This window comes from Rhinoderma darwinii, chromosome 2 (genome assembly GCF_050947455.1).
Source record: "Rhinoderma darwinii isolate aRhiDar2 chromosome 2, aRhiDar2.hap1, whole genome shotgun sequence".
Lineage (NCBI taxonomy): Eukaryota > Metazoa > Chordata > Amphibia > Anura > Rhinodermatidae > Rhinoderma > Rhinoderma darwinii.
The window spans coordinates 112,924,706-112,951,620 of NC_134688.1; the positions used below are offsets into that span (position 1 = coordinate 112,924,706).

General features: G+C 43.1%; 2 protein-coding genes across 4 annotated transcripts; both read right to left on the minus strand.

Moving 5' to 3' along the window:
* Nucleotides 1-550: 550 nt before the first annotated feature.
* LOC142740771 (uncharacterized) lies at nucleotides 551-2,864 on the minus strand. 2 transcript variants are annotated; one of them, XM_075850192.1, is made up of 2 exons: nucleotides 2,771-2,864; nucleotides 551-1,801 (listed from the first exon to the last, which is right to left on the minus strand). In XM_075850192.1, exons 1-2 carry the CDS (start codon nucleotides 2,859-2,861, stop codon nucleotides 828-830), a joined length of 1,065 nt encoding a protein of 354 aa, XP_075706307.1. In that variant the 5' UTR covers nucleotides 2,862-2,864; the 3' UTR covers nucleotides 551-827. The 2 variants fall into 2 exon arrangements, with proteins under 2 accessions (XP_075706307.1, XP_075706306.1); XM_075850191.1 differs by lacking the exon at nucleotides 2,771-2,864 and adding an exon at nucleotides 1,987-2,216.
* A 14,957-nt stretch (nucleotides 2,865-17,821) lies between these two features.
* LOC142740772 (uncharacterized) lies at nucleotides 17,822-20,374 on the minus strand. 2 transcript variants are annotated; one of them, XM_075850194.1, is made up of 2 exons: nucleotides 20,276-20,374; nucleotides 17,822-18,907 (listed from the first exon to the last, which is right to left on the minus strand). In XM_075850194.1, exons 1-2 carry the CDS (start codon nucleotides 20,370-20,372, stop codon nucleotides 18,093-18,095), a joined length of 912 nt encoding a protein of 303 aa, XP_075706309.1. In that variant the 5' UTR covers nucleotides 20,373-20,374; the 3' UTR covers nucleotides 17,822-18,092. The 2 variants fall into 2 exon arrangements, with proteins under 2 accessions (XP_075706309.1, XP_075706308.1); XM_075850193.1 differs by lacking the exon at nucleotides 20,276-20,374 and adding an exon at nucleotides 19,092-19,288.
* Between the last annotated feature and the right edge of the window lie 6,541 nt (nucleotides 20,375-26,915).

Below are 26,915 nucleotides of genomic sequence, written 5' to 3' on the forward strand. Positions count from 1 at the left end.
TATTGGTCCATGCGTGCCGCGTGAAAACCACGCGGCCCGCACGGACCGAATACACGCTCGTGTGAATCCCCCCTTAAGGGAAATTTGGTGGCACTGTTGTTTATGTGGTGTTGTGCTGAAGCTGTTTGCTGATGACACTGTTAACGGGGTACCCTAACTGTGTTCTTAGTTTAGGCACTTAGTTATGGGGCTGTGACATGCATTTAGTTACATTGAAAAAAAACATCTAGTCACTGATCCTAGATAATTAATTACATCCTTCTTCCAAAGGTTCATTGATTTCTGAAGTGGGATATATGTGCGTTGACCAGGATTGCCAACCTGATTCTTTCTTTTTTTCAGGACAATGTATCCAAAAATCCCGGACGGCCAACATTTTTTACGGACAATTAGTATACCATAATAAATCATAAAGATTATAAGTAATTTCTATAGCTTTGAATATTGATCTAAACTTATCAGTAGCATGTAATGTGACCTCTGAAATTATTATAACTACAATCCCACATCTGCACAAATTCCGAAAAATTCAAAAAATCAGACACATCAATTTTTTAAATGCAGCCAGTTTTATTACAGGCATCCAATGCCATCAACAAGCTGGAACAAAGATGTCCGTCAATGTGAAGTCAAATATTTTAGGACGTTTTTCCAGCCCAATGGCGTTGCTCAAATCTAATGACAGGATCCAGGCACTGTAGACATCCGATGGCTCTGGTGTCCCATTCCTTGTAGTGAAAGATGATCACTTTTCTATGGTGCTATTGTGGTCACCTTTTTTCTTACAGTTGATCAAACATCTCCCAGTAGCCCACCTACAATCTGATTTATTGGCCACAGCGTTTCTTTAGCAATTCACTCAGTGTGGTCATAAATTCAGTGGGCTCTAGCTTTGGTATTTCCTTCCAAACTGGTTCCTGAGCCACAACGTTCTCCAGATCTGCGCTCTGTGCGGTGGTTGTTGCACTTTGCTCTTTCACAGCAGCATCTGCCTTTTGGGCCTCGTTTGTTAGATCTTTTTTCGGTGCAGTGGTAAATGCACTCAACTCTAACTTCGGAGCAGCTGGTATCTGGGCCATATCATTTTTAATCTCTTTCTTTGGTGCGGTCATAAATGCACTCAGGTCTAGCTTCGGAGCACCTGGTATCTGGCCCACTTCGTTTTTTATATCTTTCTTTGGTGCGGTCATAAATGCACTCGGCTCTAGCTTCGGAGCAGCTGGTATCTGACCCACTTCGTTATTTAGATCTTTCTTTGGTGCGGTCATAAATGCACTCGGCTCTAGCTTCGGAGCAGCTGGTATCTGGCCCACTTCGTCTTTTAGATCTTTCTTTGGTGCGGTCATAAATGCACTCGGCTCTAGCTTCGGAGCAGCTGGTATCTGGCCAACATAGTCTTTTAGATCTTTCTTTGGTGCGGTCATAAATGCACTCGGCTCTAGCTTCGGAGCAGCTGGTATCTGGCCCACATCGATTTTTAGATATTTCTTTGGTGCAGTGGTAAATGCACTCAGGTCTAGCTTTGGAGCAGCTGGTATGTGGGCCACATTGTTTTTTAGATCCTCGCTCGAAGCGGTGATTTTTACACTCGGCTCTTTCTTTGGAGCAGCCGGCTTCTCCACAACAACTTCCTTTAGCTCGCCCTCTGCTGGGTCCTGACGCACGAATTGGTGCAATTTGTAGATAAAATATATCAGGGCCCCAATCACAGCGAACAGGAAGGCGTCAAATACTGCCACAGCGGTGTAACCAAGGATTTCCTCCAGGGTGGCAGCTGGCAGGGGCACGGTAGGGGTGGTCACTGTCCAGAAATGAATAATAAATAATAGTGAGACTTTACATACAGTATACCAGATGAGGACATTGTAAACATGCTGGGAATTGTAGTTGCACAACAGTTGGATAGTCTCAAGTTGGAGACCACTTTGGCAGATCATTGCCTTATGCTTAGTAACAAAGCCCCCCCCATTAGAAAATTTCCATTACCTGCTGATCTTCTAGTGACCCGACCTTCTATGTCACACGGAGCGACCGTCAGCAAAATCAGTAGCAAAACTCTTACATTCATCATCATCATCATCATCTCCTAAATCAAAACTATCAAATATCTCCAGCAAATCTCCCGCCTTCTATAGGGCTGGACAGGGCATTGTGATGTCACTGGTATTGTGATGTCACCAACAGTGCAGAGTTCTGATGATGTAATCTGGGCGGGGCCTGAGTGAAGGCAGTGCATGCAGGGATTATATGACTGCTCATGTTTTTAAAAAAAAAATCTTCGTTTTATATAAATCACAATAGTTATATATTTCTGCAACTTTCTAATATGTTTTCAAGATCTCTGCTTGCTGGCAGTGAATTTGAGCATTCTTGCTTACAGTCAGAGGCTGAAAACCTGTACAGACCTAATAAGTCTCAAAGCTGAGGGTTTGTTACAGTTGTATTCCGTGCAGACAATCCTCTGTGAGGTAAATACAGCAGCAGCACAAATTTCCCTCCTGTTCTGACAGTTTATTACATTAAGTCAGTGCATGTAAATAAATAATGTCTGTAGCTGTGGCTCAGATCTGTATAATACACAATGCAGCTGCTAAAGAACCTCTTTTTAAAGAGAGAGGGAGTATTACATGTCAATCATTAGCTGGCACAGAAGAAAGAAACTTCCTGCAAAAGCCATGTGAGACAGATAGGAAAAGATAGGCAGCGGCGCCTATGTAGCGCCACTGATCTCTTCTAACAGAACCCCCCCCCAAGTATAAATGCACATTACCTGCTGTTCCTCTAGTGACCAGACCTTCTACATCACATGGGACGACAGTCAGCAAAATTAGCAGCAAAACTCTCACATCCATCATCATCATAATCATCATCTCCTTCTTCAAAACCCTCAACTGTCCCCAGCACATCCTTCACATTATGTAGTGCTGGTCAGGGCATTGTGATGTCACTGGTATTGTGATGTCACTAACAGTTCTAGGTTCTGATAATGTCGTCATCTGGGTGGAGCCTGAGTGACAGACCATGTGGGTGGTGCCGATGGGTTGAAAAAGCCCCAATGCCATAGCTTTATGCCTATTAGGTTAGAAGCACGGCTTAATAGATTGTCTGTCAGTTTATCAATGACAGACAATAATGCTTTGGTGTACGGAGCATACCACAGCATTATAAGGCCGGATTCACACGAGCGTTTTGTGCGCGCAAAAGGTCCGTGTGTCATCAGCATATGATGCGTGGCTGCGTGATTTTCGCGCAGCCGGCATCATTATGACACTTTGTTTTTATGTTTGTAAACAGAAAAGCACGTGGTGCTTTTCTGTTTTCATTCATTCATTTTACTACTGTTGCGCGAATTACGCGCGGCACACGGAAGTGCTTCCGTGTGCCGAGCGCGATTTGCACGCCCCCATTGGCCTCAATGGGTGCGTGCAGCGCGAAACATGGCCAAATATAAGACATGTCGTGCGTTTCACGCAGCACACATACGCTGCTTGAAATTCACTGACAGTCTGAATGGCCCCATTCAGTAACATAGGTCTGTGCGACGCGCGTGATTTCCACGGGCGTAGCACGGACGTATTATACGTTCGTGTGAATAAGCCCTAATAGCGATCAGAAAATCGCATTGCGAAATCCCCAAGCGGGACAAAATAATTTTTTTTTATCTGAATACAATTTATTACAAAAAAGTAAAACACTAAATAAATCCAGTTTGTTCCGGAAATCAATGTATCGGAGTAGGGGCTCAATAGAAAGTCTTTGAGCCCGTACACCGATACATTGATCTCCAGAAAAAGCCAAACAGAAAGGAAGCGGCTGACCGCTCACACGAGCGCTTCTGCCATTTCGTTTTAGCGATTGATGGGGGTCTCAGTGCTGTAACCCCCACCAATCAAAACTTCTTACGTGTGACTATGACATGTCAGAAGTTTGTCAAACGTTTAGTTACCCTTTAACCCCTTCAGGACTGAGCCTGTTTTGGCCTTCAGGACGAAGCCGATTTTTCAAATCTGACATGTGTCACTTTATGTGGTAATAACTCCGGAATGCTTTTACCTATCCAAGCGATTCTGAGTTTATTTTCTCGTGACTTATTGTACTTTATGTTAGTGAAAAAATTTGGTTGATAAATGCAATATTTATTTGTAAAAAAACACCAAGATTTGGAGAAAATTTGCAAAAATTAGCATTTTTCTCAATTTAAATGTATCTGCTTGTAAAACAGATAGTAATACCACACAAAATAGTTACTAGTTAACATCACCCATATGTCTACTTTATGTTGGCATCGTTTTTTGAACATTCTTTTATTTTTCTAGGACGTTACAAGACTTAGAACTTTAGCAGCGATTTCTCATATTTTCAAGAAAATTTAAAAAGGCGATTTTTTACAAGGACCAATTCAGTTCTGAAGTGGCTTTGAGGGCCTTATATATTAGAAAGTCCCCATAAATCACCCCATTTTGAAAACTGCACCCCTCAAAGTATTCAAAACAGCATTCAGAAAGTGTATTAACCCTTTAGGTGTTTCACAGGAATTAAAGCAAAGTAGAGGTGAAAGTTACAAATTTCATTTTTTTTTTACAAAATTCATTTGTAATACATTTTTTTCTATACCACAGGAGGTTTTACCCGAGAAATGTAACTTATTATTTATTGCCCAGATTCTGCAGTTTTTAGAAATACCCCACATGTGGCCCTAGTGCGGTAATGGACTGAAACACCGGCCTCAGAAGCAAAGAAGCACCTAGTGGATTTTGGGGCCTCCTTTTTTTTAGTATATATTTTAGGTACCATGTCAGGTTTGAAGAGGTCTTGTGGGGCCAAAACAACAAAGACCCCCAAAAGTGACCTCATTTTGGAAACTACACCCCTCAGGTAATTTATCTAGGGGTATAATTAGCATTATGAACCCACAGTTTTTTTGTTACATTTATTTGAATTAGTTTGTGAAGATGAAAATCTACTTTTTTTCAGAAAAAACGTAGAAATGTTTAATTTTTTCAAGGAATAAAAGAGAAAAAACACCCCAACATATATATGTAAAGCAATTTCTCCTGATTATAGCAATACCCCATATGTGGTAATAAACTGCTGTTTGGACCCACAGCAGGACTCAGAAGGGAAGGAGCACCATTTGGATTTTGAAATTCTGATTTTGCTGGTATAGTTTTCAGTGCCATGTCGCGTTTGAATTGCACTGGAGGGAACAAAATAGTGGAAACCCCCGGAAAGTGACCCCATTTTGGAAACTACACTCATCAAGGAATTTTTCTAGGGGTAAAGTTAGCATTTTGACCCCACGGTTGTTTTGCTGAATTCATTGGAATTATTCTGTAAAGGTAAAAATCGACTTTTTTTCTGAAAAAAGGTAGCCATTTTTAATTTTTACAAGGAATAAAGGAGAAAAAGCACCCCAACATTTGTAAAACAATTTCTCCCGATTACGGAAATATGCCATATGTGGTAATAAACTGCTGTTTGGACCCACAGCAAGGCTTAGAAGGGAAGGAGCGCTATTTGGCTTTTGGAGCTCAAATTTAGCTGAAATGGTTTTTGGGTGCCATGTCGCATTTGCAAAGCCCCTGAGAGACCAAAACAGTGGAAACCCCCCAAAAGTGGAAATTACACCACTTAGGGAGTGTGACTATCGTGGCCTCAACATCTCAGGGGGAGGGGCCTGCTTATTCACGATATCCATAAAAGTAGTTTGCATATATGGAATCAGCGAGTCTGCGAAAGTTCGGTAGTACTCATTTGGCAACCCATCCGGTCCCGGGGATTTATTCTGTTTGGATCGCAGAATGGTCAGTTTAATTTCTTCGACCGTAAAAGGGGAATTTAATTGACTAATTTGGGCCTCTGATAGAGTTGGCAATTGAATTTGTTTTAAAAAATCATTCACCCCTGATTCGGATACCTCAGGAAGGTGTTTATCCTGATTTAGATTATAAAGGGTACTGTAATAAGATGTATCAGTAATCTCCTGAGGATCATACACTTCTGTCCCTTCTGATGCGTTCAACCATGAAATTTTGGATTTAGCAACATGTTGTTTTACTCTTTTTGCCAGAATTTTACTGGGTCTGTCACCTTGGATATAAAAGTTCCATTTGAGTTTTTTTAAAGTTTTCTCATATAGGAAAAGTTGGTGATTGCGCAGTTTGTCCCTAAAGTGTCTTAGATCGTCACGCAAGGTGGGAGAAGGAGAAACTTTTAATTTTGTCTCTAATTTCTGTATGTTGTCGATAAGGAATTCAAATTCTTTATCTCTTGCCCTCTTTGCTTTAGCCGCAGCCTGAATAAACAGGCCTCTTACAAACGCCTTATGTGTACACCAGAGGAGTTCAGGTGATGAGGCCGATGGGCCATTAATCTCAAAAAATTCTTTCAAAGCGGAGTCTATTTTGGCTTGGAGATCTGGGGAATTTAATAAGAATGTGTTTAACCTCCAAGAAGAACTCCGGGGTGTAATATAGTGCTCTGAATGTTGAAGCGTAATTGGTGCATGATCTGACCAAGTTATCAGGCCAAGGGAGGAGGTCACCGAATTTGTTAACACTTCTCTATCCACCAGAAAATAATCAATCCTAGAGTACACCTTATGTGGGGAAGAGTAGAACGTGTAATCCCTTTCAGAAGCATGCTGGTATCGCCATACGTCATGTAACTCTTCCTCCTGCACCCAGGAACTCAAGTCGAGAGACAATCTAGTATTTTCCCCCGAGCGATCTATATCCTTGTTTACCACTATATTAAAATCCCCGCATAATATTAATCCCCCTTTCTGCACTGATTTAGCTTTTGACAGTACCTTTTTAAGGAAGGGAAGTTGTCTTACATTAGGGGCATATACAGATACCAACGTGTATGAGAGGTTATCAATTTCACATACTAAAATGATAAATCTACCCTGTGGATCAGAAACAACAGATATGCATTTAAAAGCAAGTGACTCTTTTACTGCAATAATTACCCCCGCCTTCTTTCCACTGTTAGAGGCATAGTACACATGGGGACATTTTTTATGTTTAAATAAATGGCAGTCTTTAGAGGACAAATGCGATTCCTGCACACATATTACATCTCCCTTGGACTTGAACGCTTCTTTCCAAAGTAAAGATCTCTTGAAGGGAGAATTCAAGCCATGAGCATTAACAGAAAGTATTGTAAGACCCATTAAGACATAAAAGAAAACTAATTATGGTTATGGCATAGCAATGGAGAACCAACATAGAACATCCTAAAACAGGAAACTTGGAAAAACAACCAATATGAATATGCTATATAGCACATTCACTTCAACCAGGAGATTCCCTCTTGCAGGGAAAAGAAAAATGGAGGCAAAAGTTCAGCCTAAGAACTGTAGACAGAAAAAGAACCGTCCACCTGAGAACTCCGAAAGCCTTGAAGTGCCGTTCGTACCCTAGAAGCCTCAATTTTCAGTCAGGCGGTCTCCGTTCCGGCTTACTCCTTGCATCCGACCACAATGGCGAAATCATCTCCGGCTTAGAAGGATTTCTGGGACGGGGATTTGAAGACGGGGATGACATGATCCCCCAAGAAAGCAACAGGTCTTTCGCCGAGGTTGGTAAGAGGCAGACATGATGCGTGCCATTCCTGGTAATTATTAATTTTACTGGGAACCCCCATTTGTACAATATGCCGTTATCTCTCAGAAGTTTTGTCATCACAGCAAACTCTTTTCGGCGTAGCATAGTCGCCGCTGATAAATCCGGGAATAAAATAATGTCCTTAAAGCGGTCAGTTAGGTCAGGAGAGTTCTTCAATCCTCTAAGAAATTTATCCTTTATATGAAAGAAGTGGATTCGAGCAATTGTATCTCTTGGTAGGTGAGCGGCAATGTGCTTAGGTTTAGGGATTCTGTGAATCCTATCTATGGTGAGATCCAGGGCCGATTTTTGCGGTAAAACGATTCCCATGAGGTCCGTGAGGAATTTCGCTAATAGATCTGGTGTGACCGATTCAGGTATACCTCTAATACGGACATTATTTCTTCTGGATCTGTCCTCTAGAGCCAAAACTTTGGTAGATAAACGCATAACTTCTTCCTCCAGAGTGTAGTTCGCATCTATGAGCGAGTTATGAGATTTCACAAATTCCTCCAATTTATGCTCCACATGATCGGTCCGCGAGGCAATAGCTTGTATATCTACTCTTAAGTCTCCAATAACTTGCCGTAAATCTGATTGAATTGAGTCTCTCAATGAATTCAGAAGACGTTTTATCATATGCTCAGAAACAGGCTGAGATTCCATGTCATCCTGCATGTCACGTTCTACAGATGCAGCCCTAGAAGATGGCGCAGGGGAGGAGGGAGGGAGGGATATTCGGCGGGTTTACCACCACTTGTTGAGAAGAGGACGAGGGAAAAAACTCTGTGAGCTTAGACGGCTTTGCTTTAGTATTTCTTTTAGATGTGCCCCCCATTGTGACAAGGGAAAAATCGCTGTTTGATTCTAAGCTGCAACGATACTGAAATATCTTCCACGGAAGACCAATGTAATATAAGTATTTCTTCCGGTATTCTCTTCTTGAAAGCGGTATATTTCTCCAACAGGTTTTAATCAATGCCAGGGAAGATGCAGTACTGTGTCTCACTATCTGTGCTGTACTGTTTCACTTTTGTTGCTGCCACTCCCAGCCCTGTACTTCCCTGCACCTGGCTATCTGAATTAAGATGGCCGCTGGGGGTGGGGGGAGTCGTTTTGTCTTCAGGAGACTTAGCTTTAAATCTTCTCCCTGTGCTCTGCTCCTCAACAACTGCCGGCCAGCACTTCAAGATGTGCCCTGCTCACTCCTCACTCACCCTGTCAAGACGCCGCTCACTGCCTTCACAGCCGTTCCTGCACTTTCGCGCCGTTAGGAGGAGGAGAAGAAGGAGAAGATGGCCGCCACCTTCCTCGGCCTCCACGATGCAAGGGCCAGACCTTTCACCGGCGCCGGAGCCGCTCCCCGACACACTGGCCGGGACTCTGATCACGGTCCACTCCACCGAATAGGGAGCAGGTAAGTCGGCGGTAGCAGGTTTATTTGAGCTGGTTTAGGCTTTCACCTCAGGAGCTCAGCGGTTATGCGACTCCTTCCATGTCCGTCCAGGCCACGCCCCCCGGAAATTACAGCACTTAAAGTATCTATCTAGGGATATAGTGGGCATTTAGACCCCAGAAGTCTTTTGCAGGATTTATTAGAATTGGGCCATGAAAATGAATATCAACATTTCTTCCACTAAAATGTTGCATTTTTTTCAATTTTACAAAGGATAAAGGAGAAAATGCTGCCCAACATTTGTAAAGCAATTTCTCCCGAGTACGACTTTACCCCACGTGTGGTCATAAATGGTTTTTCATTAGAAAGTAATTAACCCTTTCTGGACTGATCCATTTTTTTCTTTTCCTTTTTAGTTTTTTCCTCCCCGCGTTCCAAGAGCCACAACTTTTTTATTTTTCAGTCAATAGAGCGGTGTGAGGGCTTATTTATTGGGGGACGAGCGGTCGTTTTTATTGGTACCATTTTTTGGTAGATACAACTTTTTGAGCAATTTTTATTACATTTTTAGGTAGAGCGAAGGTGACCAAAAAAACAGCGATTTTGCAGTTTTAAATTCTTTATTTTTCACGTGAGACGCTCCATACATCACCCCCCACACTAAGACATGCTATGTTGTGGTGCGCGAAGGGGTTAATGCGCAGCACATAGTGCGGAGTGAAAATTACAATTTTCCACTCATATGCCATTTTAGTGCACTACATGTTATGCCCAGTTTGTGCCACTGAAGACAAATACCTCATAAAATATTAACCGGGTTCTCCCGGGTATGGCGATGCCATATCTGTGGACGTAAACTGGTGTTTGGGCACGCTGCACTGCTCAGAAGGGAGGGACGCCATTTGGCTTTTGGGGCGCAGATGTAGCTTGGTAGTTGTTCTGTTTGGGGTTTTACTGGTGTTTCAGTTTGTAATGTGGGGGCATATGTAACCTGTGCGGGGTACATCAGGGTACATGTTATCTGTGCGGGGTACATCAGGGTATATGTAATCTGTGCGGGGTACATCAGGATATAATAAGAGGGTATAATAATGCAGTAAATAAATAATAATCCGCAGATATGTGGCCGGTGTCGCACTGATAAATGGTGTCGGATCTTATCTGCTTTTGGAACACTCTGCACATTTTGCATCGCCATATTCTGGGAGCCAGAACTTTTTTATTTTTTCTCCACCGGAGCTGAGTGAGGGTTTATTCTTTGCGGGACAATCTGTAGGTTTTCATTGGTACCATTTTGGGGTACCAGAAATTTTTGGGATCACGTTTTATTCCATTTTTTGGCAAAGCAAGGTGACCAAAAACCATAAATTCTGACAATGTTTTCTATTCGTTTTTTTATGGCCTTCACCCTGGGCTATAAATGACCATTATACTTTATTCTGCGGGTCGATACGATTACAGCGATACCAGATGTATATAATTTTGTTATGTTTTGCAGCGTTTGTGCAATAAAATCACTTATTTATAAAATAAATAAATTTTTGTGTCACCATATTCTGAGAGCCATAACGTTTTTATTTTTCAGTCAAAAAAGCGCTGTAAGGGCTTGTTTTTTGCGGGACGGGATGTAGTTTGTATTGGTACCATTTTGGCATACATGCGACTTTTTGATCACTTTTTATTGTATATTTTGGGAGGGTTGGTAACCCAAAAATTGTGATTCGGGCACTGTTCTTCGTTTATTTTTTTCGCGGTATTCACCGTTCGGGAAAAATAATATTACAGTTTTATAGTTGGGGTTGTTACGGACGCGGCGATACCAAATATGTGTACTTATTTTAACGTGTTAATTTTTTTCCTATAATAAAAGACTTATTATAGGAAAAAAAGCATTCTTTGTTTATGTCACTTCTAACTTTTATTTTTACACTTTTTAAAAACATTTTTATTATCTTTTTTTTACTTTTTTTACTTGTCCCACTAGGGGACACTTAGACCTGCAGCTCTGATCGCTGCTGGAACACATTACACTACACACGTAGTGTAATGTGTTCTAACTGTCATTGTGACGTGACAGTCACACTGACAGGAAGCATCGGAGGACCGGCCGGAGGCTGATCCTCCGAGGCTTCCGTACATGGCAACCCGGTGGTCATTGTCTGGCCTCTGGTTGCCATGATAAGGATCGCCAGCCCCAGCAAATACATGTGGGGGGCTGCCGATCCGCTGTAAACCTCTTCGATGTGGTAATCGCAATCGACCACCGCATCGAAGGGGTTAATTGCCGATTTCAGCGGCGACAGGCCGCTGATCGGCAATTGGGAGAGCAGGGCTACCACCCTGCACAGTTAACCGCCGCTACGGTGTAGCGCCGAGCGGCGGTTAACTGTTAAAGCGCGGACGTAACTGCACGCCCAGGTGCGCGAAGTTACTGCTCACCTGGACGTACAGTTACGCCAAGGTGCGGGAAGGGGTTAAACAGCCAAGTGGTATTTGATTGCGTTTATCTTTTAAATTTGCTATTGACGAGTAAATCCCCAAGGTTGGGTGCTCTTTTGGCCACCAAACTTGGATTAACACCAACTATTTTACTGATTTCTTCACAAAGAGGCAGATGATACCAATTCTTTTATAGTATTTCCTTCTCAAGGCTACCGAATTTAGTGATTAGATGGGTATGGGTGTTTTGATGTTTTTTGCTATTTTTGCTGCTACAGTGAAGGAAATAAGTATTTGATCCCTTGCTGATTTTGTAGGTTTGCCCACTGTCAAAGTCATGAACAGTCTAGAATTTTTAGGCTAGGTTAATTTTACCAGTGAGATATATATATATATATATATATATATATATATATATAAAAATCACATAGTCAAAATTATATATATTTATTTGCATTGTGCACAGAGAAATAAGAATTTGATCCCCTACCAACCATTAAGAGTTCAGCCTCCTCCAGACCAGTTACACGCTCCAAATCAACTTGGTGCCTGCATTAAAGACAGCTGTCTTAAATGGTCACCTGTATAAAAGACTCCTGTCCACAGACTCAATTAATCAGTCTGACTCTAACCTCTACAACATGGGCAAGACCAAAGAGCTTTCTCTGGATGTCAGGGACAAGATCATAGACCTGCACAAGGCTGGAATGGGCTACAAAACCATAAGTAAGACGCTGGGTGAGAAGGAGACAACTGTTGGTGCAATAGTAAGAAAATGTAAGACATACAAAATGACTGTCAATCGACATCGATCTGGGGCTCCATGCAAAATCTCATCTCGTGGGGTATCCTTGATCCTGAGGAAGGTGAGAGCTCAGCCGAAAACTACACGGGGGAACTTGTTAATGATCTCAAGGCAGCTGGGACCACAGTCACCAAGAAAACCATTGGTAACACATTACGCCGTAATGGATTCAAATCCTGCAGTGCCCGCAAGGTCCCCCTGCTCAAGAAGGCACATGTACAGGCCCATCTGAAGTTTGCAAATGAACATCTGGATGATTCTGAGAGTGATTGGGAGAAGGTGCTGTGGTCAGATGAGACTAAAATTGAGCTCTTTGGCATTAACTCAACTCGCCGTGTTTGGAGGAAGAGAAATGCTGCCTATGACCCAAAGAATACCGTCCCCACTGTCAAGCATGGAGGTGGAAACATTATGTTTTGGGGGTGTTTCTCTGCTAAGGGCACAGGACTACTTCACCACATCAATGGGAGAATAGATGGAGCCATGTACCGTCAAATCCTGAGTGACAACCTCCTTCCCTCCACCAGGACATTAAAAACGGCCCGTGGCTGGGTCTTCCAGCATGACAATGACCCAAAACATACAGCCAAGGCAACAAAGGAGTGGCTCAAAAAGAAGCACATTAAGGTCATGGAGTGGCCTAGCCAGTCTCCAGACCTTAATCCCATCGAAAACTTATGGAGGGAGCTGAAGATCCGAGTTGCCAAGCGACAGCCTCGAAATCATAATGATTTACAGATGATCTGCAAAGAGGAGTGGGCCAAAATTCCATCTAACATGTGTGCAAACCTCATCATCAACTACAAAAAACGTCTGACTGCTGTGCTTGCCAACAAGGGTTTTTCCACCAAGTATTAAGTTTTGTTTGCCAAAGGGATCAAATACTTATTTCTCTGTGCACAATGCAAATAAATATATATAATTTTGACAATGTGATTTTCTCTTTTTTTTTTTTTATATAATCTATCTCTCACTGGTAAAATTAACCTAGCCTAAAAATTCTAGACTGTTCATGTCTTTGACAGTGGGCAAACTTACAAAATCAGCAAGGGATCAAATACTTATTTCCTTCACTGTATGTATCATGTATACATCTTTTTCCATGAAACTTTATGTATTTTTTCTGATCATGTACATTACATTCACTGGCCAGAGATCCTTTAGGGTGGTTCTGTGGGAGTCATGTATGCACATTCATGACATCCAGTGAAACAGTGGTCACAGTGCTCCTAGCCTGTACTAACTCCCTAACCTCTAACACCCAGGGCCACACCTGTCATAAGGTGAGCCTGCTGCCTCAGGCGGCGCCACCTAGCTAAAAAGGGGGCATGGCATTTTGTGCACTGTGTTGATCCTAGCGAGGAGCCAGGGATAGGCTGGGCTGGAATCGCGTGGGGGGCAGCAGGACTTATTTAGCAGACGTGCAGCACGATAGGTGCACATCTGCTACAACACTTCTCTTTTCTGACACTGCACGCAGCACACACCGCTAGAGAGGAGCAGGTTAGCAGGAAGAGCACAGCGGCCTGTGAGTTGTAAAATAGCATTTGATCTTCTGAAAGTCAGGAAACCCAAAGCACAGCCTCCGGACCTACCTTCAGCCCTCTGCGCCGCCCAAAATATGTAAGAATTCCCAAGTAGCCATACCGTGGGCTTTTGGTGATCTAAATAAAAGAAGAACAGTTGTAACAAAATTGTGATAACCAAAAACATATAATATAATAAAAAGTCAGGGTGTAAATAATTATACTAAGGGTATGTTCACACGATTAACAAAATACGTCTGAAAATACGGAGCTGTTTTTAAGGGAAAACAGCTCCTGATTTTCAGACGTTTTTTCAGCAACTCGCATTTTTCGCGGCGTTTTTCGCAGTGTTTTTGCCGCCTTTTTTATGGCCGTTTTTGGATCTGTTTTCAATAGAGTCTATGAGAAAACCGCTCCAAAAACGTCCCAAGAAGTGTCCTGCACTTCTTTTGACGAGCTGCCATTTTACGCGCCGTATTTTGACAGCGACACGTAAAATGACAGCTCGTCTTCACAGAACATCGTAAGACCCATTGCAAGCACTGGGCAGATGTTTGCAGACGTATTGGAGCCGTCTTTTCAGGCGTAATTCGAGGCGTAAAACGCCTCCATTACGTCTGAAAAGAGGTCGTGTGCACATACCCTAACAGGTCAGGCTGCCCTTCTGCTCCACGGGAGGTTTCTGTCCTCCCTGAGCTCGCCTTAGGACACCTGCGTTACGGTTGCAAAGCAGGCGGAGCGCCAACATCCTATGCGCTGAACCTCTGCGTCTGTGAGGCCCGCCCTAGCCGCCTCAGTGGCAGCACCGATTCGAAAGGAATGAGTGGCAAAATGATTTGGGGACGCACCGCATAGTACTAGGCACCGTGAAAAATTGACTATAAATTGATAGATGGTAAGGGGGGATTTACACGAACGTGATATACGTCCGTGCAACGTGCGTGCTTTTCACGCGCGCCGCACGGACCTATGTTAGTCTATGGGGCCGTGCAGACAGTCCGTGATTTTTGCGCAGCATGAGTCCGCTGCGTAAAATTCACGACGTCCTATATTTCTGCGTTTATCATGCATCACGCACCCATTGAAGTCAATAGGTGCGTGAAAATCACGCGCACCACACGGAGGCACTTCCGTGGGACGCGCGTGATTCGCGCAACTGCAGTAAAACTATGAATGTAAACAGAAAAGCACCACATGCTTTTCTGTTTACAAACATACAAACAGTTGTCATAATGATTGCGGCTGCGCGAAAAGCACGCAGCCACGCAATATATACGCAGCTGACACACGGAGCTGTTAGGTACCTATTGTGCGAACAAAACGCACACGCTCGTGTAAATCCTCCTTTGAAGCGACGGACCCGTATACGGGCTGTCTCTGTGTTTACCATAACATCTGTGTAAATCAAGCCATCTATCTTATTCTTAGAGGGGGGGGTAACAGTTCACTGATGCGGAAGGCTCCAAAGAAAGCCAGGGTAAAACTAAGTGAAAGTAACGTACTCTAATAGGGAGACACACATACTGTTTCACAGGCAGTAATTAACTGGCACAGCAATTTATAAGAGACAGGGCGCCTACATTTCGTTTTTATGTGTGTTTTCTTCCAAACTTTTAAAGCCTGAGTTATTAGGAAACATTTAGTAACATCTTTCCATCCTAATAATTTGAAGTAGAAGGAGAGCAATGGAGCGTGGCGAAGCCGTAGCGTAATGCGGCTTGACTGGGGGTAGAAGCAGGGAGGCTGTAAAGGACAGAAGCGGTTAAGTAAGGTAGGAATGCAAGGGGTTAAACGGTAGGCGGAACAGGGGTGGGCTTGCAGGGTACAGGGGGGCAGGAATGGAGAAGTGTCAAAGTTTGGCACGCAGAGGGAGAAGTTGCCACCCTCCCGCCTTACAATCTGTATTTATTTATGCTGTTGTATATGGTGTTAACGTGTTTTTCTTTTTCAGGGACTGGAGTTTTTTCTTGTCATGGCAGCAGTGATTTGTGTTGGGGGGGAAAAGGGGGTTCCTTGGAGGCAGAAAATTGAGGTTAAGGTGCACGAAAATGGGCCGTGCATCGGATTGGTGAGAATACATCAGGTGGAGTCCCTGGGGGGATGCAGTCCCCAGGAGCAATTTACAAACGGTACACTGTGCCTTTGTGTCAGGTGTGGACGGCCAAGGGTAAATTGACCTTTCTTTTATGTTATTATTATTGTTATTTATATGTAATATTTATATATACATTTATGATTATGCTAAAGTTGCATATTTGTTTCAGAATGTTATTAAATAAATATGGCTGCTATGGCCTTTCACCAAAACAGTTGTCGGAGTCTTATTCTAGGGGTAAAGGTGAGGGGTCCCAGTTAAGCGACCAAAGTATTCGATCCTTTAAAGTCATGAAGTCCCCAATAAACGTTTGCCTTTGGGCAACTAAACCTGACGCACCTGAAGTATGTAATGCAAGCAAGTACACAATTGTAACCTCCCTACGTAAATCATCCGAAGAAGAGACGTTCCTATCCTTCACCATTTGCAACCATGCCAACATTGCCAACCAGGCCTTACCATGCTTTGTCCACGTAGCAGGGGCTACAGATGAGCTCACCAGCGACATAAGCTGAGGTCCACCAACTCCCAGCAACGCTCAAGGGAAAGGCGGCTGTTGATCACTGCCTTGTGAAGCAAAGATCGGAAAAAAACCTGCCACTGAAAACGTGAACATAGTTAGTGACCACCTTACAAGTAACTTTATATATGGTAGAGAGTACTGACAAGGTGGAAAAACATAAAGCTATTAACGCAAGCTCTGCAGTATACGTCCAGTACCCTTCTGGCCAGAACGAGGCTCCATAGGAATGCATTGAGAGCCTGAGTTCCGGTTTTCTCAAAAGCACAGGGATTCCAGACCAGGTCAGAATGAAGATCACGTGGGCGGCGCTGGACCCGAAAATGACGTGATGCACGGATCGGTAAGTATTTCTGCACACAGCACCCCACTGAAACACCAATGTACAAATGGGGGGGAAATTTAAAAAAAAAAAAAACGTGGAGTGCGCCTTTAAGGGAAATTTGGTGGCACTGTTGTTTATGCGGTATTGTGCTGACACTGTATATTGATGGCACTGTTAACGGGGGCACCCTGAGGGCTGATTCAGACTAACGTGTTTTGCGTCCGTGCCTGCCGCGTGGTTTTCACGCGGCTCGCGCGGACCTAGAGAAGTCTATGGGGCAGTGCAGATAGTCTGTGAGTTTTGCGCAGCATTAGTCCGCTGCGTAAAACTCGCGACATGCACTATGTGTCGGCGTTTTTCGCGCATCACGCACCCATTGAAGTCAATGGGTGCGTGAAAATCACGCATGCCCCACAGAAGCACTTCCGCGGGACAACTGTTATTCGCGCAATAACAGTAAAAGAATGAATGTAAACAGAAAAGCACTACGTGTTTTTCTGTTTACAAACATCCAAATGGAGTGTCATAATGATGGCGGCTGCGCGAAAAGCACGCAGCCGCGCATCCATATGAACATGGCACACAGAGCTGTCAAGTGCCTTTTGCGCACGCAAAACGCCGCGGTTTTTGCGTGCGCAAAAACGTCACGTTCGTCTGAATCAGCCCTGACTGTGTTGTTAGTTTAGGCACTTAGTTATGGGCCGTGATATGAATTTATTTACATTGAAAAAAAATTCAAGCCACTGATCCTACACAATTAAAAAACATATAAGTGTGTACTTTATATTACATCCTTTATATTACGTCCTTCCAAAGGTTCATTGATTTCTGAAGTGGGATATATGTGCGTTAACCAGGATTGCCAACCTGATTCTTTTAGTCAGGATGATTTATCCAAAAATCACGGACCGCCAAAATTTTTTACGGACAAACTACTATACCATAATGAATCATAAAGATTATAATTCATTTCTATAGCTTTGAATATTGATCTGAACGTATCAGTAGCATGTAATGGGACCTCTGAAATTATTATAATTACAATCCCACATCTGTACAAGTTCCTAACAATTCAGAAAAACACACATTTTTTAAAAATGCACCCAGATTTATTACAGGCATCCAATGCCATCAACAAACTGGAACAAAGATGTCCTTCAATGTGAAGTCAAATATTTTAGGACGTTTTTCCAGCCCAATGGCGTTGCTCAAATCTGATGACAGGATCCAGACACTGTAGACATCCGATGGCTCTGGTGTCCCATTCCTTGTAGTGAAAGATGATCACTTTTCTATGGTGGTATACTGTGGTCACCTTTTTTTCTTACAGTTGATCAAACATCAGTTGATCAACAGTGGTCCACCTACAATCTGATTTATTGACCACAGCGTTTCTTTAGCAGTTCACTCAGTGTGGTCATAAATGCAGTGGGCTCTAGCTTTGGTATTTCCTTCCAAACAACTGGTTCCACAACGTTCTCCAGATCTGCGCTCTGTGTGGTGGTTGTAGCACTTTGCTCTTTCACAGCAGCATCTGCCTTTTGGGTCTGGTTTGTTAGATCTTTTTTCGGTGCAGTGGTAAATGCATTTAACTCTAACTTCGGAGCAGCTGGTATCTGGGCCATATCATTTTTAATCTCTTTCTTCGGTGCGGTATTAAATGCACTCGGCTCTAGCTTCGGAGCAGCTGGTATCTGGCCCACTTCGTTATTTCGATCTTTCTTTGGTGCGGTCATAAATGCACTCGGCTCTAGCTTCGGAGCAGCTGGTATCTGGGCCACATCGTCTTTTAGATCTTTCTTTGGTGCGGTCATAGATGCACTCGGCTCTAGATTCAGAGCAGCTGGTATCTGACCCACTTTGTTTTTTAGATCTTTCTTTGGTGCGGTGGTAAATGCACTCAGGTCTAGCTTTGGAGCAGCTGGTATATGGGCCACTTTGTTTTTTAGATCCTCGCTCGAAGCTGTGATTTTTACACCTGGCTCTTTCTTTGGAGCAGCCGGCTTCTCCACAACAACTTCCTTTAGCTCGCCCTCTGCTGGGTCCGTACGCACGAATTGGTGCAATTTGTAGATGAAATATATCAGGGCCCCAATCACAGCGAACAGGAAGGCATCAAATACTGCCACAGCGGTGTAACCAAGGATTTCCTCCAGGGTGGCAGCTGGCAGGGGCACGGTAGGGGTGGTCACTGTCCAGAAATGAATAATAAATAATAGTGAGACTTTGCTTACAGTATACCAGATGAGGACATTGTAAACATGCTGGGAATTGTAGTTGCACAACAATTGGATAGTCTCAAGTTGGAGACCACTTTTACAGATCATTACCTTATACTTAGTAACAAAGCCCCCCCATTAGAAAATTTCCGTTACCTGCTGATTTTCTAGTGACCCGACCCTCTACGTCACACGGGGCGACCGTCAGCAAAATCAGTAGCAAAACTCTTACATTCATCATCATCATCATCATCATCTCCTTAATCAAAACCATCAAATATCTCCAGCAAATCTCCTGCCTTCTATAGGGCTGGACAGGGCATTGTGATGTCACTGGTATTGTGATGTCACCAACAGTGCAGAGTTCTGATGATGTAATCTGCGCGGGGCCTGAGTGAAGGGCAGTGCATGCAGGGATTATATATGACTGCTCATGTTTTATAATATTTTTTTTTTTTTTTTATATAAATCGCAATAGTTATATATTTCTGCATCTTTCTAATATGTTTTCAAGATCTCTGCTTGCTGGCAGTGAATTTGATCATTCTTGCTTACACTCAGAGGCTGAAAACCTGTATAGACCTAATAAGTCTCAAAGCTGAGGGTTTGTTACAGTTGTATTCCATGCAGACAATCCTCTGTGAGGTAAATACAGCAGCAGCACAAATTTCCCTCCTGTTCTGACAATTTATTACATTAAGTCAGTGCATGTAAATAAAGAAGGTCTGCAGCTGTGGCTCAGATCTGTATAATACACAATGCAGCTGCTAAAGAACATCTTAAAGAGAGAGGGAGTATTACATGTCAATCATTAGCTGGCACAGAAGAAAGAAACTTCCTGCAAAAGCCACGTGAGACAGATAGGAAAAGATAGGCAGCGCCTATGTAGCGCCACTGATCTCTTGTAAGGGTATGTTCACACGGCCAAATTTCAGACGTATACGAGGCGTATTATGCCTCGTTTTACGTCTGAAAATAGGGCTACAATACGTCGGCAAACATCTGCCCATTCATTTGAATGGGTTTGCCGACGTACTGTGCAGACGACCTGTTATTTACGAGTCGTCGTTTGACAGCTGTCAAACGACGACCCGTAAATTTACTGCCTCGGCAAAGAAGTGCAGGGCACTTCTTTGCCACGTAATTTGAGCCGTTCTTCATTGAAATCAATGAAGCACGGCTCAAGGTTTACTAGCGTCACAGACGCCTCGTAAATTACGAGGAGGAGCTTTTACGTGTGAAACGAGGCAGCTGTTAACAGTCTGTCTTTTCACACGTAACTGCCTCTCAGCGTGTGAACATACCCTAACAGAACCCCCTCAAGTATAAATGCACATTACCTGCTGTTCTTCTATTGACCAGACCTTCTACATCACATGGGACGACAGTCAGCAAAATTAGTATCAAAACTCTCACATCCATCATCATCATAATCATCATCTCCTTCTTCAAAACCCTCAACTGTCCCCAGCACATCCTTCACATTATGTAGTGCTGGACAGGGCATTGTGATGTCACTTGTATTGTGATGTCACTAACAGTTCTAGGTTCTGATGATGTCGTCATCTGGGTGGGGCCTGAGTGACAGACCATGTATGCAGGGATCATGTGACTTTGCCCTTATGTTTTGAAAATCTAGCAGCAGTGGTCACCGGGCAGACCTTGGAGCACTGCTACTCCATTAACCCCCTAGATGCCGCGGTCAATAGCAGATGCAGCATCTAGGGGGTTAGACAGAGCAAGGGGGCTCCCTCTGTTACCACATTAGTACACCCGCGACGCAATTGCGTGGTGCCGATGGGTTAAAAAAGCGCCCGGCTTCCATAGCTATATGCATTTTAGGTTAGAAGCACGGCTTAATAGAGGTTAGAAGCGCGGCTTAATAGATTGACTGTCAGTTTATCACTGACAGAGAATAATGCTTTGGTATACGGAGTATACCACAGCATTATCATAGCGATCAGAAAATCGCATTGAGAAATCCCCTAGTGGGACAAAATATTTTTTTTTTATTTAAATAAAGTTTATTACAAAATAAAACCAACAAAGTAATTTTGTTTTCCCATAGGTGGTGAAAAAATAAAAGACACATATATTTTGTAGCTGCAATTGTAACTACCCATATAATAAAATGAACAAGTTTTTTAATGCGCACAGCGAACACGAAAAACTATTGCAAAATTTATTTTAGTTTCCATTTCCTTCTTTAGATGTGTTTTTTATAAAAGCTAATCAATTTATATCTTCCCTGAAAATGGTACTATTAAAAAAATATAACTTATCCTGCAAAAAACAAGCCCAGATATGACTTAGATGATGGAAAAATAAAAAAGTTAATGGCTCTCTGAATGCAGTAATACAAAAACTAGAAACATTCGGCCACAATAGACTCGGTAATGTAGGGGGGTAAACCCTGCAGTAATGAAGTTGTTAAGAAAAGATTTCACAGAAAAGGTATTTTTTTGATTTTTTTTTCCAGATGAATACGAAAAAGTAGATTTTTTGAAGCCATATCTGCACATTAAGCAGTTTCCACTTTTTTTAAAATCCGTTTTAGTTATAGTGTTGCAAACAGCATAAATATACATATCGACATAGAGGTTATCAATGCACAAACCAGAAGATATAACAGAGCATAGACATCAGAAATATTTGAAGTGCAATAGCAACATTTCCAAAGATCTTTACAGTTATAAACCAGTATTAACATTAAGAACAAAACGTGTTGTCTGTGCCACCTTATAGTACATGCTCAAAAACAGAACAGTATATAGGATTCATAACAGATAAGAAAAATAATTAGAAGAGATCTCAAGGAACTCGTCAAGAGTCTCCCATATCAATAGAGTCAGTAGTGTCCAACCAGAAGCCCCAAATTTTCCAGAACTTATCAGGACAGCCCCTATGTTGATACACTAGTTTTTAATAGGGTATAACAGTATTGACCAGTGTCTTCCATTGTGAAAGCGATGGCGGCCTGTCCGACATCCAATGTATATGTAATGACGGGGTAGGGAGACAGACAGGTGAGCCCTAATCTACCCGCCACTCAGTCCCTGCCTACTTGCAACGACCCGTCCTAGGCGACGGGGTACAACTGGGCGACGGTCCCTACGCTCAGTAAGTGCACGACAGTCAAACAGACATGGGTACACAGAAGCTAGGGAAATGGGGCAGTTGCCCACGGAGAAACCGTGAGCAAGGAGAGTAGTGAACGAGACAAGTCAAACCAGGAGTGAACGAGGTACAAAACGCAGAGCAGAAGAGTGGTCAGTAAGCCAAGGTCAATAACAAGCAGAGGATCAGTAGTTCAAGCAGCAGCAGCAGAGCCAGGAAACAAGCAGAGCAGAATCACAGGCAAAGGAGGAACAGGAAAGGCAGGTATAAATAGACAGTGGGCAGGAGCTAGCTCCGTCTGGCCAGGCTGTGATAGGCTCTCCCACTCCTAAGCCTGCCATCCTGAGTGGTGGAAGATGGAGTCAGTCTCACAGACATAGGAGCAGGTGCATACTGATTACCCAAGGGCGTCGATACAGAAGCTGTGTCTGGCAGATCCTTTACAGTACCCCCCCCCCCCTTTTATGAGGGGCCACCGGACCCTTTCTAGGTGGACCTGGCTTATTGGGGAAACGAAGGTGGAACCTCCTGAGCAATACCCCAACGTGAACATCCCGGGCGGGTACCCAAGTCCTCTCCTCAGGCCCGTATCCTCTCCAATGGACCAGGTACTGGAGGGAACCTTGGACCATCCTGCTGTCCACAATCTTGGCCACCTCGAATTCTACTCCCTCAGGGGTGAGAACAGGGACCGGAGGTTTCCTCGAGGGAGCCAAGGATGGGGAGCAGCGTTTAAGGAGGGAGGCATGAAACACGTTGTGTACTCGAAAAGACGGGGGCAACTCCAGTCGGAAGGAGACAGGGTTAAGGACTTCAAGGACCTTGTACGGCCCTATAAACCGGGGAGCAAACTTCTTGGATGGGACTTTAAGGCGCAAATTTTTTGAAGATAGCCACACCAGATCCCCGACCACAAACAAGGGGTTAGCAGAACGTCTTCTATCTGCCTGAGTCTTTTGTATGCTCTGGGACGCCTCTAGGTTCTTCTGAACCTGGGCCCAGACTGTGCACAGTTCCCGATGAACGACCTCTACCTCGGGATTGTTGGAACTACCAGGTGAAACGGAGGAGAACCGTGGATTAAACCCAAAATTACAGAAAAAGGGGGAGACCCCTGACGAGTTACTGACCCTGCTATTAAGGGAAAATTCGGCAAGGGGAATGAATGAGACCCAATCACTACCAGGAGTGAACGAGGTACAAAACGCAGAGCAGAAGAGTGGTCAGTAAGCCAAGGTCAATAACAAGCAGAGGATCAGTAGTTCAAGCAACAGCAGCAGAGCCAGGAAACAAGCAGAGCAGAATCACAGGCAAAGGAGGAACAGGAAAGGCAGGTATAAATAGACAGTGGGCGGGAGCTAGCTCCGTCTGGCCAGGTTGTGATAGGCTCTCCCACTCCTAAGCCTGCCATCCTGAGTGGTGGAAGATGGAGTCAGTCTCACAGACATAGGAGCAGGTGCAGACTGATTACCCACGGGCGTCGATACAGAAGCTGTGTCTGGCAGATCCTTTACAGTATAGCTATAATATTCCTAGCTAAAAATAAAGATTTTCTCAAAAATATGCTTGTATAATGTGTCCACTGATCTTCATCTAAATTACCCAGTAATGCGATTTTGGGAGAAAGAGGTAAAGGGATTGGTAAAAGGGACGTGAGAAAGTTAAAGACATGTGACCAAAAAGTAGAAATGTAAAGGCAATCCCACATAAGGTGCCAAAAATCCGCCTCTAAACCATAACATCTGTAACATGCCTTGGTGGGCATTCTGCCCATTCTTTGTAGTTTGACAGGTATTAAATATGCCTGGTGGATAATATACAATTGAATCAATTTATTATTAATCGCCGGAGAGACTGTTAAATAAGAGCTTAAGACATCAGTTTTATCATCAGGAGTAAGATCAGGGATTTGTAGTAACCACCTATCATATACCGGCAAAGGTGTGGAGGACACCTTTGCCGACAATAAATGAGTGTATAAGGCAGATATGAGCCCTCTTGGACCCTGTGATTTTAATATGCCTATCAGGGGGTATATAGATATAGTGATAGTATTAGGTGGGAATTGAGATTGGAAAGCGTGGCGGAGCTGAAAGTAGCGGTATCATTGCAAATGAGGGAGACCGTGTAGCTCCTGCAACTGCAGCAAAGTGAGAAACGACCCCTCCCTAAAAACATCTCCTACAGTCGTCACTCCCTGTCTCTCCCAAAACGGAGGATTAGGCATGGTGAAGAAGGATGGTAAAATAGGGTTATGCCACAAAGGTAAATCTGTAAGAGTATCTCTAAAATGCAGTACAGTCTTAGAAGCGAGCCACACCATTAATGCTAACTCAGTCGACCGAGTAAATTGAGGGTATTCTAGGTAGCTGATTAGACTATTACCAGTCACCAGGGAAGCCATCATGCGAGTCGAGTCCAAGCAAGACACATCTAGAAACCAATCCCTCAATCCCCGCAACTGGCCCGCTAGGTAGTATAAGTATAGATCCGACAAAAGCCATTCCACTATCTAATTTGGGATGCTGTAGGGTAGCCAGTTTGTTTAGATCTGGAAGAGCCCCATACAAACTTAATAATTATGGAATTCAGGGAGCGAAAATAAGACTGGGGAACCGAAACCGACATATGCTGTAATATGTACAAACGTTTAGGCTGAATGACCATCTTAATAAGGATAATGCATCCTACCACCGACAGTGGCAGTTTAGACCACAATTTCAATCTAGTTTCTACATGGGTCAATAGTGGATCAATTGAATTGGCCTTCATTTCAGTATGATTAAGAACCATAACAACTCCTAAATATGTAACTTTGATGACGACGGCCAAGCCACATTGTAAAACTAACGGATCTAGTGTAAGAAAAATTAAAAAAATGTCACTGTTAGTAGTTTAAGGGTATGTGCACACGTAAACTGCACTTACGTCTGAAATTACGGAGCTGTTTTCAGGAGAAAACAGCTCCGTAATATGAGACGTAATTGCTCGTCCTCGCATTTAGCGAGGCGTCATTGATGGCCGTAATTTAGAGCTGTTCTTCATTGAATTCAATGAAAAACGGCTCAAATTACGTCCAAAGAAGTGTCCTGCACTTCTTTGACGAGGCAGTCATTTTACGCGTCGTCGTTTGACAGCTGTCAAACGACGACGCGTAAATTACAGGTCGTCGGCACAGTACGTCGGCAAACCCATTCAAATGAATGGGCAGATGTTTGCCGACGTATTGGAGCCGTATTTTCAGGCGTAAATTGAGCATAATACACCTCGTTTCCGCCTGAAAATAGGTTGTGTGAACCCAGCCTTAGCTATTCCTGTTAGTTTTCCCCAGAATGTATACTTAGTTTCTCACTGGTTCCAAACATTTAGGGATATAGTTACTTCCGGTTACCATGTAAGCGTTTATAATTACTTCATAAACTATATCTGCATGAATAAAATGATAGTGCAGATATAGCAATATTTACTTCTAGTGCTATCACACTTAGGGTATGTGCACACGGGAACTGTCTTTTACGTCTGAAAAGACAGTCTGTTTTCAGGAGAAAACCGCTGCGTCGTTTCAGACGTAAATGTTCCTCCTCGCATTTAGCGAGGCGTCATTGATGGCCGTAATTTAGAGCTGTTCTTCATTGAATTCAATGAAAAACGGCTCAAATTACGTCCAAAGAAGTGTCCTGCAGTTCTTTGCCGAGGCAGTCAATTTACGCGTCGTCGTTTGACAGCTTTCAAACGACGACGCGTAAATAACAGGTCGTCGGCACAGTACGTCGGCAAACCCATTCAAATGAATGGGCAGATGTTTGCCGACGTATTGGAGCCCTATTTTCAGACGTAAAACGAGGCATAATACGCCTCGTTTACATCTGAAAATAGGTCGTGTGAACCCAGCCTTACATTGACACTATCAGTTAAAGTAATTTGGTAGGCTAATATGATATGTGATGTGCTCCACAAAAGACACTTATCTCTCTAGTCTATGTTCGATTTTTTTTATATAGATTATTTTATATTTCTTATATTATTATTTTGTATATTTTAGTATTTTTATTATCACTCTAAACTCTAGAGTTTTTTAATATATATATATGTATATATATATATATATATATATATATATATATATATATATATATACAGGCAATAATATGAGCAGAGGTCATTTGCCCTACTCTTGTGCTGTGGTTACGTTACTAGTGCAGTCAGGGATCTTTACCTCTGTTCATTAACTTCCAGCTTAACACTGAACTGCTTGTGCAGCTCTGCAGTCCTAATCCGCTTCACCACATTAAAGGTCAACAAAGCCAGTGTTATTAGAGCACTTTTATAACCAGCCAGATACAACACACAGCAGCAGCAGCCTAGCATTACAAGGGTGGGAAGGGCCACTGTTTTTGGCCCTTCCCAGCCTCATAATACCAGCCTGCGGCCGCCCCAGTGCCCGTCCATCACAACAGATGGTTGGGTACTGGATCGTACCTGGCTCTTCCCGGCACCCCTGGTGGTGGTGGGTACTGGGGTAATAATGGTGGTTAGTGTTAGCCTCTGCACCGGCTAACACTAAGCCTCGCCTTAGTAATGGATGTTGTCACTCAGACAGCGGCCATTACTAAAGTGGTAGTAATAAAATTTGAAAAGAAAAGACAAAGATATAGATAAAATATTTTATTGAAATAAAGCAACCCCAACACAACCCTCATTAACCATTTTATTGTAGAAAAAAACCCATCATCTAAGTAGTCCTCGAAACCGACGTAGTCCAAACACCAAACCTGTAAAATAAAAAATAAAAATAAAATGAAATAAAACATGTCGTAGGCTTAGATTCAGTTTAATGTGTGATACTGACTGTTATACCATGTA

Excerpts from the sequence above, each read along its gene's own strand:
- LOC142740771 (XM_075850191.1), bottom strand. The coding sequence starts at position 2,083 with ATGATGATGATGATGATGAATGTAAGAGTTTTGCTACTGATTTTGCTG. Across the intron at positions 1,802-1,986 it reads GGTCACTAGAAGATCAGCAG|TGACCACCCCTACCGTGCCC; the intron begins GTAATGGAAATT and ends ATTTCTGGACAG.
- LOC142740772 (XM_075850193.1), bottom strand. The coding sequence starts at position 19,209 with ATGGTTTTGATTAAGGAGATGATGATGATGATGATGATGAATGTAAGA. Across the intron at positions 18,908-19,091 it reads GGTCACTAGAAAATCAGCAG|TGACCACCCCTACCGTGCCC; the intron begins GTAACGGAAATT and ends ATTTCTGGACAG.